Source organism: Gastrolobium bilobum, unplaced genomic scaffold, assembly GCF_033153095.1.
Source record: "Gastrolobium bilobum isolate Gb01-03AN ecotype WA unplaced genomic scaffold, APGP_CSIRO_Gbil_v1 utg1929, whole genome shotgun sequence".
In the NCBI taxonomy this organism is placed as follows: Eukaryota; Viridiplantae; Streptophyta; class Magnoliopsida; order Fabales; family Fabaceae; genus Gastrolobium; species Gastrolobium bilobum.
Window position 1 is genome coordinate 181,658 of NW_026898961.1, and position 13,744 is coordinate 195,401.

The 13,744-nt window shown below is 32.0% G+C and overlaps 1 protein-coding gene across 1 annotated transcript; it reads left to right on the forward strand.

The window, feature by feature from the left end:
- Positions 1–4,217: 4,217 nt before the first annotated feature.
- Positions 4,218–5,048, forward strand: LOC133285803 (uncharacterized). Its single transcript, XM_061483085.1, has one exon. The coding sequence runs from the start codon at positions 4,218–4,220 to the stop codon at positions 5,046–5,048; it is 831 nt and encodes a 276-aa protein (XP_061339069.1).
- Positions 5,049–13,744: the final 8,696 nt, after the last annotated feature.

A 13,744-nucleotide genomic window follows, 5' to 3' on the forward strand; every position in this document is an offset into this window, starting at 1 on the left:
ATTAAAATCAAGGGTCAACTGAAGTAAATCCAATCAAATTCACTTGGCCAAACAAAAACCTGAAAATGAATAAGAGAAAATAACTGAGAACATAGTAGAGATAGGGATTTGGTAATTTAAGGTTATTGTTAATAAATTTTGAAACAAGACAAGATTTTGATATGGGACACAAGAAAATATACCAAGTTCTTCACTTTGTATCTTTTAATATAAAAAAAAGTGTGAAGAAAGAAAGACAACCCTTTGAATGAGAGAATAAGAATGAAACCGGCACCTGCTTGGAGAAATTGGCTTAGCTGTTTCTTAGATATAATCGGGTATGTTTGATGGTTAGGATTATATAGAAAAATAAATTTTGTTTATGATGATATATTGAATATTGCAATAATTGTTCATGTTAATGTTAACATTTAATACCAAATCCAAATAAATTTAAAATCAAATAAACGAAAAAGAAATAATCAATTAGAAAAAATTTAGATATATACAAAGAAAATAAATAAATAAAATTAAAAAAACTGAGTAACAAATTATTTTTTTAAATTCTTATTCAAATACAAAACCTCTTATTCTATAAAACAAAACCCCCTGTGATAATGGAATAATATTTTATTCAAAAAATGAAACCTCCTCGTCACAAAAAACGAAACCCCCGCAGTCACTTTGTTAAAACTAGAAGTGAAATCCCCCCCCCCCCCAACAAACTTGTGTCTACACTTGCAGACAGTTGTACAAACGTGGGTTCGCCAATGATGCTAACAATAGTAAATGTTAGCCTTGGTGCACCATAACTTATTTATGGGCAGGGAGCTTATTATTAATTTAATGCAAGTGTGGTATTGTTGTGATTATATTTTCAGGCGGGGAGTCTAGTGGGGAGCCTGATCGAGAGGGTGGCCCAAAATTGATATTTTGCAATTATATCTGAGTATATTATATGAGTTTCTAGATTTTAAGAATTGATAATTTATTTTTCAACCTTGTTGTTAGATTTCATTAGTATATTATTTTGGTACAATATTAATTTATGCTACACATAATTTGATTTAGGATTTACGGATTACTTATATTTATTATTTAGAACTAAAATATTAATTTTATATGTTGCCAAGTCATGCTTGTTATAGATACTATAGTTTACTCATTGAGTTACATTGCAACTCACCCTAATCTTATTTATATTTTTAGCAGGTAAAGGTACAAAGTTTGCTTCCGATTTCACTTATCTGGTTTGATCGCGAGAGTTTATTTGATTTTTGGTGGTGAGCCCGACATATCATTATGTGTGGACAAGGTTTACACTTTCTAGAAGACTTGTTGATGGGCCTCAAAAATTGAGGTCCATTGATAGGTTAATTACTCTTCAAATCCAAATTTTCATTGTAAAATAGCTGCTCTAACTCAGTTTTTACTCCTAAATACAAATTATTGATAAACAAGGCTAGAGCAATTCGTAATTCTAGAAAACAAGTAGCATCTGAGTGTGAAATGGTTTATTTTTATTATTTTTGGGCTTAAGAAATTATTTCTCATTTTTAGGAGGCCCAATAACCATTTAAAATAGGCCTAATTTAGAAAGGAAGCAAACTTGGAGAGAAAAAAAGGAGAAAAAGACAAAGGGAGACAAAAAAGGACACAAATCAGAAGGAGCAAAAAAAGCACTGTACAACGTCCTTTTTTGCAGAAAAAGCAACCAATTGGATGCGGACACATCAGTAGAGTATAGATGAGGGAACAACATAACCAATGATGAAAAAACCGGACCGAACCGGCCGGGTCGACCCGAAACCCGGTAAACCGATCACCTGACCGGTCCGATTAGCTCTTTGGATCGGGAATGTAACAGACCCAGAGTAAACCGGTACGACTAGGCCGGGTTTTGAGAGAACCGGTGACCCGACCGGTTTTTAGTTGAACCGGCTGGGTCATGTATATTTTTTTAAAAAAAACAAAAACGACGTCGTTGGGTCAAATGAGAAGTGACTCAGAACTGGTGTTGTCCATCACAAACCACAAAGGCACAAACAAAGCACCCAGGCCAAAAAAAAAAACAGAGAACGACTGAGACTGTGAGAGAGTGGAAGCAAATCTACTCCACCCGAAGAAGAAAAAGAGAACCATAAACAGATCTGATTATTCCATAGTTGCGAAGATGATACCTTGAGAATCGATTGAAGGAATGTTTAAGTTGAAGCTTGAAGCCAAGCTTAAGGGAGGGATTTTTTGTTATTTTTGAAGCGTGAAGCCAAGCGTGAACAGGTAACCTTCAAGAATCAAGACTCAAGTTGTTGATTATTGTTAATTTTTTATTAATTATTATTTACATTGTTTATTTTTTGTTTGTTAGATTATTTTCCATCCAAAGAAAGTGGATGTACCGAATAAAGAATATTGTTCTTTACTTCTTTTTGTTTTTTACTGCCATCCAAGATGTATCTATGTACAAAAAGCAATAATTACTTTCTATTGAATTGCATTCCAACAATGATAGATTACACCATATGTACATACTGCATGTGAGTGAAATAAGGAAACTAAATCAATTCTAATTAAGAGGAAAAAGAAACTATCCTAATCAATTCTAAGAAATATGACACTTTTTTTGTTAAATTACTGCCTTTAGAAACCTTGGACCTTTCTAACATAGGTTTATTAGTTATATTAGTTCTTGAAATATTTGGTTGTGTGCTGTTACATGGGCAGAGAATGTTAAACTTGATATTTATGCTACTGCCTTTTAGTTTTTTTGGTGGTTAAGAGACCAACTTTATTTTGCACGAGCAATGAGCAATGGCAAATTCTCTCCCTCTATCTCCCAATGAATGGGTAGTGGTGCAGTTCTATTACAATATTCAACATCAGGACTACTTTATTTATAACTTACAATAATGTTGTCTGATATTTATATGGATTTTTTTTTTGCTTCACTTGAGATTGAATTGAATGGTTGGCCTTTGAAAAGTAGGCCTATGCTTTATTTTACTAAACTTACTAGGTCAAGCTAGGCCGTAGGCATTTGGTAGTCCACTTGGTATATTTACATCCCTACCTTTTCCATTGGAGACAAAATCATCTGCCATCTATGTCTCCTGGAGGGAAAGTTACCCTATTACCTTCCCCATCATGTAAAGTTCTGATTCTGAATGGGTTTTGGAATATCTTTTTCCACAAAAAGAATACAAATTTTATTAGGGAGTAGTAGAGGAGTACAGAAGGGGACGAGAAGACTTAATTTTTTTTTAAAGGAAGGTAAATAAGTAAGACAATGGAAAACCTAACTAGAATATTTATATTACATATTGCTCCTCACATCCTCTGGGTATCTTTTAGGAGGATTACCAATGTATCCTAAAAGTCTATGTGGAAATTTACTAATTACATCCCTGAATTCACTTAAACTTGTGAGAAACTATGCATTTACCTAACCCAAAGCTGGGGTTCATATCTGTTTCATAAGCCTGGTCCCCAACTTTTGAAATAAATGCAAGAATTCAATTCATTAAATGGTATAGCCATAACATCATTACTGGATGTTAGTTATAACAGACTTGACTTCTCATTGTAAATGGTATTATTTTATTAAATTCAATTCAATTCATACATGCATTTTTCTCTAATCAGCATATTTGAATTTACCAATATCAAATAACTTGTAATTATTGCAGGAATTTTTTATTTTATTAAAGCTAGAGATGTCTTCTACTCAAATTGAAGCACCAATCTCACAAGAAATTTCATCTCAACATTCATCTCAAAGAAATCAACACAGGGAAAAACTGGTCCAAGTTGGGCACACTGTAAACAACTTGTTGAAGAGAATGGAAAAGTTGTTCTAGTGTGTCTTTATTGTGATAAGATAATTAGGGGAGGTGGCATCAATTGGCTTAAAACCCACTTGGCCGGAGAAAAAGGGCAAGTTGAACAATGCAAGAAGGTTTCGGTAGATATTCGTTTTCAAATGAAGCAAAATATTGATGAATGCAGGAACAAAAAAAGAAAAGTTCAAGAGGAATATCAAGACAGTAATCCATCTGATGAACATCAAGTGCTAACAGTTGATGAAGTACTAGAAAATCCATCAAGAAAAGCTCCTTCTACATCTCAAAAGGGGAAGAATATTAATCCTCTAGAACAACTCCTGGAGCTTAACCTGGCATTAAAAGTGTGTTGCAGAGTAAAGAAGTAATGGAGAAGTGTGACATCGCAATTCCAAATGGATGATTGATGCTGGTGTGCCATTTAATGCTGTTAATTCATCATATTACCAGCCAATGATTGATGTTATTTGTAGCATGGGTCCAAGGTATAAAGGTCCAAACTTTTACAGAGTTCGTGGTCATTTGTTGAATAAGTGGGTTGGCGAAGTCAAGAAACTTGTTAAGAGTTATCGCACTGTTTGGAAGCAAACAGGATGTACTATTATGGCAGATGGGTGGACTGATCGTTGTAGGAGAACTCTTATCCATTTTCTAGTTTATTGCCCAAAAGGAACTATTTTTCTGAAGTCGGTTGATGCTTCTAATGCTTCAAAAATTGCAGATTTATTGTATAAGCTTTTTAGAGATGTGGTGTTAGATGTTGGCCCTGAAAATGTTGTTCAGATTGTGACTGATAATGCTGCAAATTATGTTGCTACTGGGAGGTTATTGGAGGCTGAGTTTCCTACTATATTTTGGTCTCCTTGTGCTGCTCATTGTATAAATTTGATGTTACATGACTTTGGAAAGTTAGAGGAAGTAAGTGTTGTTGTGTCTCATGCTGCCAAAATTACCAAATACATCTATAATCATTGTCATCCATTGCATTTGATGAGAAAATATACAGGTGGAAGGGAAATACTTCGTCCAGCTCCGACTCGCTTTGCCACTAATTTTATTGCCTTACATAGCATATTGGCTCAAAAGGATGCATTAAGGGCTACGGTAACTTCTAGAGATTGGACAAGCTCAGCTTATTCTAAACAGGCCAAGGCAAAAAAATTTGTGGAACAAGTTTTAGATTCTAATTTTTGGAAACAATGTGCTGATATTGTGAAGCTGATATTGTGAAGCTTACTGTGCCACTTATTCGTGTGTTGCGTATTGTTGATAGTGAAGACAAACCCGCCATGGGTTTTCTTTATCAAGCTATATTTAAAGCTAAAGAGGCGATGATTAGGAGATTTCAAAGAAATAAGAAGAAGGTGGAGCCTTGCTTGACCAACTTAGATAGTCGTTGGAATTCACAGCTTCGCAAAAATCTTCATGCCGCTGGTTATTGGTTGAATCCAGGTTGTCGTTTCAATAATGAAGAATTTGAAAAACATAAATTCACAACATCAGGCCTTTTGGATGTCATTGAGAGATATGCTTATGGGAATCCTGATTTAAATTCTAAGTTGACAAGTGAGATGAGAATATTCAAAAATGTTGAGTTAGATTTTGGAAGGCCATCTGCTAAACGTGAACGGAATATCGTGATGCCAGGTAAAATTTATGGTTTATATCTTTATTTATTGATGAGCATTAATTGTTATTATTGTTGAATAATATTAATACTAATTTATCACATGCAATATTCTAGATCAATGGTGGGAATCTTATGGATGTGGTGCACCAAATTTGCAAAAATTGGCTATTCGTGTTTTAAGTCAAACTTGTAGTGCTTCGGGTTGTGAACGCAATTGGAGCACATTTGAACACATTCATTCGAATAAGAGAAATAGATTAGAGCATCAAAAGCTTAATGATCTTGTCTATGTTCGTTATAACTTGAGGCTAGCACAAAGGTATTATTGAGTATTTTTTTATATAATTATTTCTCCAAGTATTTTCTAATTTTGAAAATTGGGAAATTTAATAAACGTAGGAGTCGATTGAAGCATCAAAATTATGATCCAATAAATTTTGAAACATTTGAGGACCACTCTAATTGGGTACTGGAGGAATCACCACTATACTTAACAGTTGAAGAAATGGAAGCTTTACGGACGGAGCTTGCACATATGTCCATTCAACCAACTCTAGATGACACAGGTGTGTTTATTTATTGTTTTATGATTATTTGATTGTTTGACTACTTCATGTTAATAACTAACATACATGAAAAATTGGCATTTGTTTTAGATCAACTAAATTTGGATGATGATGATGAAGATAAGGCACAAGACAACACCATGGAAAATGCAAATCAAACTGAAGGCAATGAAGAAGGAGAGCATGAATTAATTGACACAACTTTGCCTCCTTGGGAATGATTATATGTTCTTGTGCTAGCAATTTGATCTGTTTGTTTTCTCTTGATAGTGAAAAAACTATTGTTGTAGACTTGTGATGGATATTAAATGTTTAAGGACAGGACAAATATTATATGTTTGTTTGATCTTTTGTTGAAAAATGTTGTGTGATTTATTGCTTTTCAAATTATAATATTTGGAATTGATATCATTTTTTACAGGTATTTGAGTGTGTTAATAGTTTTTTTTTAATAAAAATTACAAATTTATTTACAAAAAAAAAAATTACAAATTTGTATATACTTACCGAGTCATGCGGTTGAACCAGTGACTCGGTACCTCGACCGGGTCGATGACCGGGTCGAGTTTAATAACATTAGGCATAACAGCTTGCAACATCACATCACCAAATTTCAGAATAAGAAGAAGGTTTTAGGGCTGATCTGTCAGGAGTGACGTCACTAATTGTTGGGAGCACTGATGAAATATGCAGCATTGATTAAATTAATGACCAAGACAACACCTTTAAGGAACCTTTCACGTATAAATACTGAAGAATTCACAACTTTCGGAAGCTTTTGGCACTCTTGGAGAGGACTCAACGTCCTCCTTAGGAAATTCTTCTCTTCTTCCTCTTTTTATTTATTTTCTTTTTGTATTTAAGATTTCATTATGTTCCTTAGTATGAGTCAGTTATTTTTAGTAGGCAAGGGTGAAGTAGAAGTACCCCTCTTTGTCTTAGGCTGAACTTGAAATGAAAATCTGTTTTCTTTAATGAAATATGTATTGTTTCTTGGTTTAATGTTCTAATATTGTGATGCCCCTTGGTTTGCCATGTCATCCTGGGACCACTCGGTCGATGAGACCCTCACAAGGTAGTGTGGAGCAAGATTAGAAATCTTAAGATATTTTGCTCTGAATCAAGGGAATATCCAGAAGAAGGAGCACTCTTGTGTGTACATCACTTTTGTTAGTTATCCCTTCAGCTATGCTCTTCTGAGAAGGCAAACATGATCTCCCTTGAGTTTTAACTAATAGGACTCTTAAAGTAGTTTGGTGTAAAAGGCCTTTGCTCCAAACTACTTGGGTGTTAAAACTTGGTGACAGAGCAATCTGTCTCTGAAACCTTAAAGGTTGATAGGAGCATATTTTGTTTCTGAAAACTTATGACATTGTAGGAACGACCAAGAGGGCAAAAATACAAACCTAAGCCAACGATTTTTTTGAATCTTGATTCTATATTATTTTATTTATCTTTTGTTACTTATTTAAAATCCCAAAAGAATTAATGTTTTGCTCTCTGTTTCTGTCACTGTCGCTCCTAATCTCTTTATTTTCTGTTCATTGCTCTTAATTCCCACGTTTTCCAATTTCCTTTAAGGCAAAGTTCAATAAAACTTAAGGGGAAAACCCAGCTCTTAGTCACTCAAATTATTTGATTCTGTTCAACCAGCTAGTGACAAGTGCTTGTTGGCTAACCTTGGTTTGGGAACAAATCTGCTCCTTGAAGTGAATTGCTCCTTACCTATTGTTTGCTCTCAATTTTTTATTTCTTATTTACACTTCTTTTAAATGTCACTTTTACAATTGTTCCTTAAAGACGATAATCTGGGGTTCACATTAAACCCTATATTGGTTGACGCGTGCGCTTGTGCATCTTGGGTAGAGTTGCTCCTCATTTGATTGATTACTCCTCGTAGTAATTTTTTTCCCTACACGTTTTTGCTCTTATATTATCTCAGAGCATCTCTCGGCCCAACAAATACTTATATGTTTATATTCTAAAGTTGCTCCATTATTTTTATAAATAGGTATTTTCGCTAAAATTAGGCTTGTTTAAGACTAATCAATAGTGAGATTAAATGGCCTGTGCACCGGTTTTGGACTCTGAATTAAGTTGTGATATCTTCCTTCGTCAACCACACAGTGATTATATAAAAGGGAAAACATTTTCTCATTTGTATGAGAATTCAATTCTCATGTTGCATGAGAATTCAATTCTCATGTTGTGACCCTTCGATTTGCGTGCAAAACTTTTCTTTTTTTAATAAATGTGAGGCCCACCAATAGTTGAGTCATAACATGAGAATTGAATTCTCATGCAATATGAGAAAATCAAATCCCTATATAAAATCGAGTAAATACACAATAATCACTCTCTCTTTTCTTTTCCATTTTTTCTATCTTTTTTATTTTTGAATTTATTTTTTACAATTCGTACAAATGCTCTTCTATTGTCTCGAGACATTTGACATTAGTCTCCTAGCAAGAAGTTTTGATCCACGCTTAAGAATAAAGGTTAATAACCCTTTAGGCGGGTGTTTGATAAGAGGTAAAAAAAATTTTCTAAAAAAATTGGATAGGGAAAATTATTTACCTATGTTTAGTAGGAGGTGAAATAAAAGTATGGCTGAAATTTTTTTTTCCCATCATTTGCTTTTTCATATAAAATGGTTATGGAAGATTACTATTAATGTGATGAAATTGTTTTTCCTCATGTGATGGAAAAATCAACACACAACATTCATAAAATTAATCCAATATTTTCGAAAAAAATTTGACCTACCAAATACCTTTTAGTAACTTAACATAGAAAAAAAAAATTCATTATATTTTCAAAAATTAATTTTTCTCGGTAAAAAAAAAAATTCTCTTCAAAAAAAAATTTCCCCTAACTAACATGTGGCTAATAAAATATCAAAAGCAGCATCTATTCCACGATAGATTATACCTTTAGCATCCCAACCTTATTGCTTAAACGACTGGAATTCGATTATTTATTAAACCTGACATAATTCTTTTGTCGAGTTAGCTTCTTTATGTAAGCTTTTCGTTCTTACCATTTTAGTAGAAACATATATATTTTTTACTATAGTCAATCTGTAATTTTGGTTCTCTTAATAATTTTTTTACAGTAATCAAATTTTCAATTTTCTTATTAAAAAAGTTAGATCCCTTTATCGATTTGTTGTTTAGTTACTATCACTATCAGCACTCAGAAGTCAATGATGTGATTACCATATGTGATATAATTAACACTTTATGAGTTGGTATCTCAATTGATCCAAAAGTATTTTTAAATTATTTAAATATTTTAGTATAAATAAACTAATCATAAAATGATGTATTTAAACAAAATAAAAAATTACCAGATGACTAAAATTATATAATGACCATAATTTAGTACTAAAAGTACAATTAAGTCAAATTAAAATATATTGTGAGAAAAAATAAATAATTTCAATTTTTATCATAATATCATTTTCCCTTATTTTAATATTCCGGCTTCAAGTGTCATTTTGTTTTTATCTATATTTATATTATGAGTTTTATTAATCTCATGTTAAAGGAGATAAGTTATCTCATATCATAGAGATAAACTTGTGGCTCCACCATCTGAAAAAAAAAAAAAAAAGATGGCACAGTTATCGAAGGGTGTGTAGGAGAGAAATTTATCACATGTAACGTAAGAGTAATTTTTCTCTTATATTATACCAAAGAGAATTTCAAACTATGGTATATAATTTTTATTCTTATAATATTTTCTTTATTAATAACTCATTCGATAATTTTGAAAAATATATAAAAAGTTCAAATGATCATTGAATTTTATTAATTATTTACATATTTAAAATAAAAACAAAAAATATTAAATTTTAAAATAAAATATTTTCTCGATTATAATTGTATTTAAATAATTTCAACCTAATTATAATTTCCTTTAAACACTATCTTTTTTTGACAAAAAAAATAAATACTATGAGTTGACAACCTCTATTATTAGGAATTTTCTACTTGAGTATTTAATTTTTACTTTCTTAAAAAATTATTATTAATAATTATTCATTTAATAATGTAAAGAATAATATAAAAATTAAGAGAAAGGACTAAAATTAGAACCTTAAAATGATCATTTATTAAGATGGCCTCTTAATAAATAGGGACAGTCCCAAACTGGCACGCGGCATAATTCGCTACACAGTGTAGCGAATTATGCATGCAAGTAATTCGCTACACAGTGTAGCGAAATATGCCACGTCAGAACCAAAAAGTGCCATGTGTCAAAATTGTTGAAATTCGCTACATACATGGCACTTTTTGGTTCTGACGTGACATATTTCGTTACACTGTGTAGCGAATTACTTGCATGCATAATTCAACTACACTATGTAGCGAATTATGCCGCGTGACAATTTGACAAAATTTACTGTTGGCGTGGCAGTCTGGTAATTTTTTTATCCAAACATGACAAAATGGTCACTGTTCCTAATAAATAGCCCACAGGCCACATCGACCTTATTGTTAAATTAATTGTTGTTAAAATCTCGATTTATTACTACGATTTTACGTTTTTACAATTTTTTTCATGAAAACGATTTTACTAATATTTCAAACGCTTTTACGTTTTTATGATTTTTTTACATTACGATTTTACGTTTTACGATTTTTTAATCTCTTTTTAATTTTAGTTAAGATCTCGATTCTAACAACATTGGTTAAATTAGTCTCATATTCACAAGCATGAACATAGTCTTATTTTCAACCACATACATTTTGAAGCCAAAGCATGTGCCCAAAGGTTGGAGAACTTTACTTCTGCGTTTATTGTGCTTTTATGCATTCTGCCCTCGATACCTATTAATAAATGAGAAAATTGTTTGTCATTTTAAATGACATAAAGTTATATCATTTTAAAAGAGAGATAAACACAAAATAAATTTTTTATTTAAATTTTAAATTAAAAAACACTCACTTTCTCTCTTCCATGATTTTCATTTTCTGTGTCTACCTCTCTCCTAAAATGACATAACTTATGTCATTTAAAATGATAAACACCAAACCCTTAATAAGAAGGGGGAATATTTTTGCAGTAATTATGACAGAAATCATTTCCTCTGTCACTGATAAAAAAACAAAAGAGAAAAGAGAAAATAAGAGAAAGAGAAAAATGAGAAAGAGAAAAGAAATGATGAATGAGTCAGTGGCAATCTGGCATAAAGAATTTTTACTTTTGAAGGAGAAATGATTTTCCCTAATAAAAAATAAAAAAAGTGTAAAGATACATAAATCTTTTTATAAATACTCCTTATTAATTATTTAAAAATTTAAAGATAAATAAAAAATTAAATACTCTTCACTATTATTTATTTTTTATCTTAAAATATACAAATTAACAGCTACTTTAATGCCGTTCAATACAATGTTCTCACCTTAAAAAATCAGTGTGCTACAAAATCAGTGTATTAATATATGTTAGGGAGGATTTATTGACTTCGATCTAAACCATCCATTTTCGTCCATTTAATAATTGTAACTTATTAAATTATATCTATTAATTAATTATTGTAATTAATGTTTATTTAAAAAAAAAAGGGAGCACCTATTCAGAAATCCTCCCACTGCTATTGTAGTGGCTTAACCTTAGAGCCTGTTTGGATCTTTTATTTTTAAGTTAAAAGCTACTTATAAGTTAAAACTAAAAAAAAGAGCTGAAAAAAATAAGCTAAAAATTGTTTGGAAATTACATAAAAATTTTAGCTTAAAAATTACTTAAAAACACATATTTCAAGAAAATTATCTCTCTACCTTTATCACTCTTCATTTAAAAAAAAAGCACACAATTCAAGAAAAACATATAAGAGCTTAAAAAAAAGCTCCTCCTAGAGCTTTTAGTTTTCAACTTTTTTTTTCATTATAAAAAAAAAAACTTTTTCATTATAAGAGCTTTTTTCAAAACCTAACTTATGCTTATAAGTAGCTTCTAGCTTAAAAAAAAAGGATCCAAACAAGCACTTATTCAATGACAGAAGCGTTTAGGCTTGGAGGCCCTCGCCCCCTTTAGTCGGTCTCGTACCCAAGTTTACATTATTTGCGTAACACTGAACTTCTGTTGCACGAGAGTGGTGCCTCTATACGGCAACATACCAAAATGGACTCTGGTTCTGAATTAATGGTAGTTAACATTTTGATTTATCATTATGATTTTATATTTTTATGATTTTTTTCATCAAAATAATTTTATTAATATTTCAAATACTTTTATGTTTTTATATTTTTTTACGTTATGATTTTACGTTTTACGATTTTTTATTTTTCCTCTGATTTTATGTAAGATCTCGATTTCAACTACTTTGCTTTGAACTATCACTTATTGCTTGTTCAGTTCCTAAATTAAGTTTCCCATTTGATTCTTCTACACACACATATAGGGGTGTTTGGTAGTTGAATTCTTTAGGGGGCATTTGGTTAAGGAGAAATTTTATGAATAATAGAAAAATGTCATGCATAGGCAAATGGTTGGAGGATTATGTTTGGTAAGAAAATGTAAAAAAAGTTGTTTGGTTGGAAAAAAATTTAGATGGAAAAATTAGGTAACTTTCATAAAGTCTATGTTTGGGAGTAGATAAAATATAGATGGGAAAAAAAGTAACAATTACGAAAATAACCCTATTTCGTACAATTCTTCCTGCGACAGATACATGATCATTCTCACTACTTCTTTCCTCGCCATTTCCTAAATTTCTATATATATCTTGCAGCTGATTAGCACTGTGAGTTTTGTCCCAACCATAAGCATATGGATCTAGCCCCTTGCTTCTCAACTCTTCAACCTGCAAAACAACCACTAAAAATGGTAGTAAAAAAAATTGAGTTTTTCTTCAAATGAGAAGACAATCTCAAACTAAAGTCCATTAGTTTATTAACCCTCTGACGAGTTGCGACTGGTTGATGCGGCGGAGGTGGTGGTTGAAGAAGAGCAGGAACGGAGAACAAGCCTTCTAGATGTTTGACGAAATGCGTCAGAGGAGTGAAACAAGTGCTTGAACTAAAGTCCATTCTCTCTCTCTTGCTTCCACACCAACTCTGCAAACAGCGTAAGGTACGACATTCAGGGGTATGCTCGTCATATGGTGATTACAAGTGAATCCCATTTAGATATAGACAATACCATGTGTGAAGTGAGAACAAGATTGCCGGCTATTTCCTCCCAATAGACATGAAAACACAAATTGCTGGCAATCAGCTTTGTGTAGGCAAATTGAGAAACCTCCTAAACGAAACATGATGATTTTAGAAACTCACTTTTCATTTGTCTATCAAATTCATCAAAATCTCTAAACCAAACACCCCTTTAGGATTGTTGGGTAAGTGAGGATGGGTATTGAATTATACCATATTTGGTATAAATTTTAAATAAATAATATCAATCAAATGATTTCCCCATGAATTGTGAAATGTATGTAAATTGAGTTAAAAATTACTGTTTGGAAATACCACCTCCGAGGTGATATTTTTAGATGACCAGCAAAGTGAAATATTTGGCGCGATTAGTGAGACGAAAATGCCCCTCATATTGGTGTAATCTAAGACGAAAACCCAATAATAATTCTTTCTCCAACAGTTTCAAATCCACCTGTTTGAAACCAAGCTCCCTGTGGCAGACCCAAAAATTGTGGAGTATGGATGGTTGCAGTTCTTACAGAAAAATCCAAAATAACATTGGACACTTCACTTCTCCTTGATAGAAAT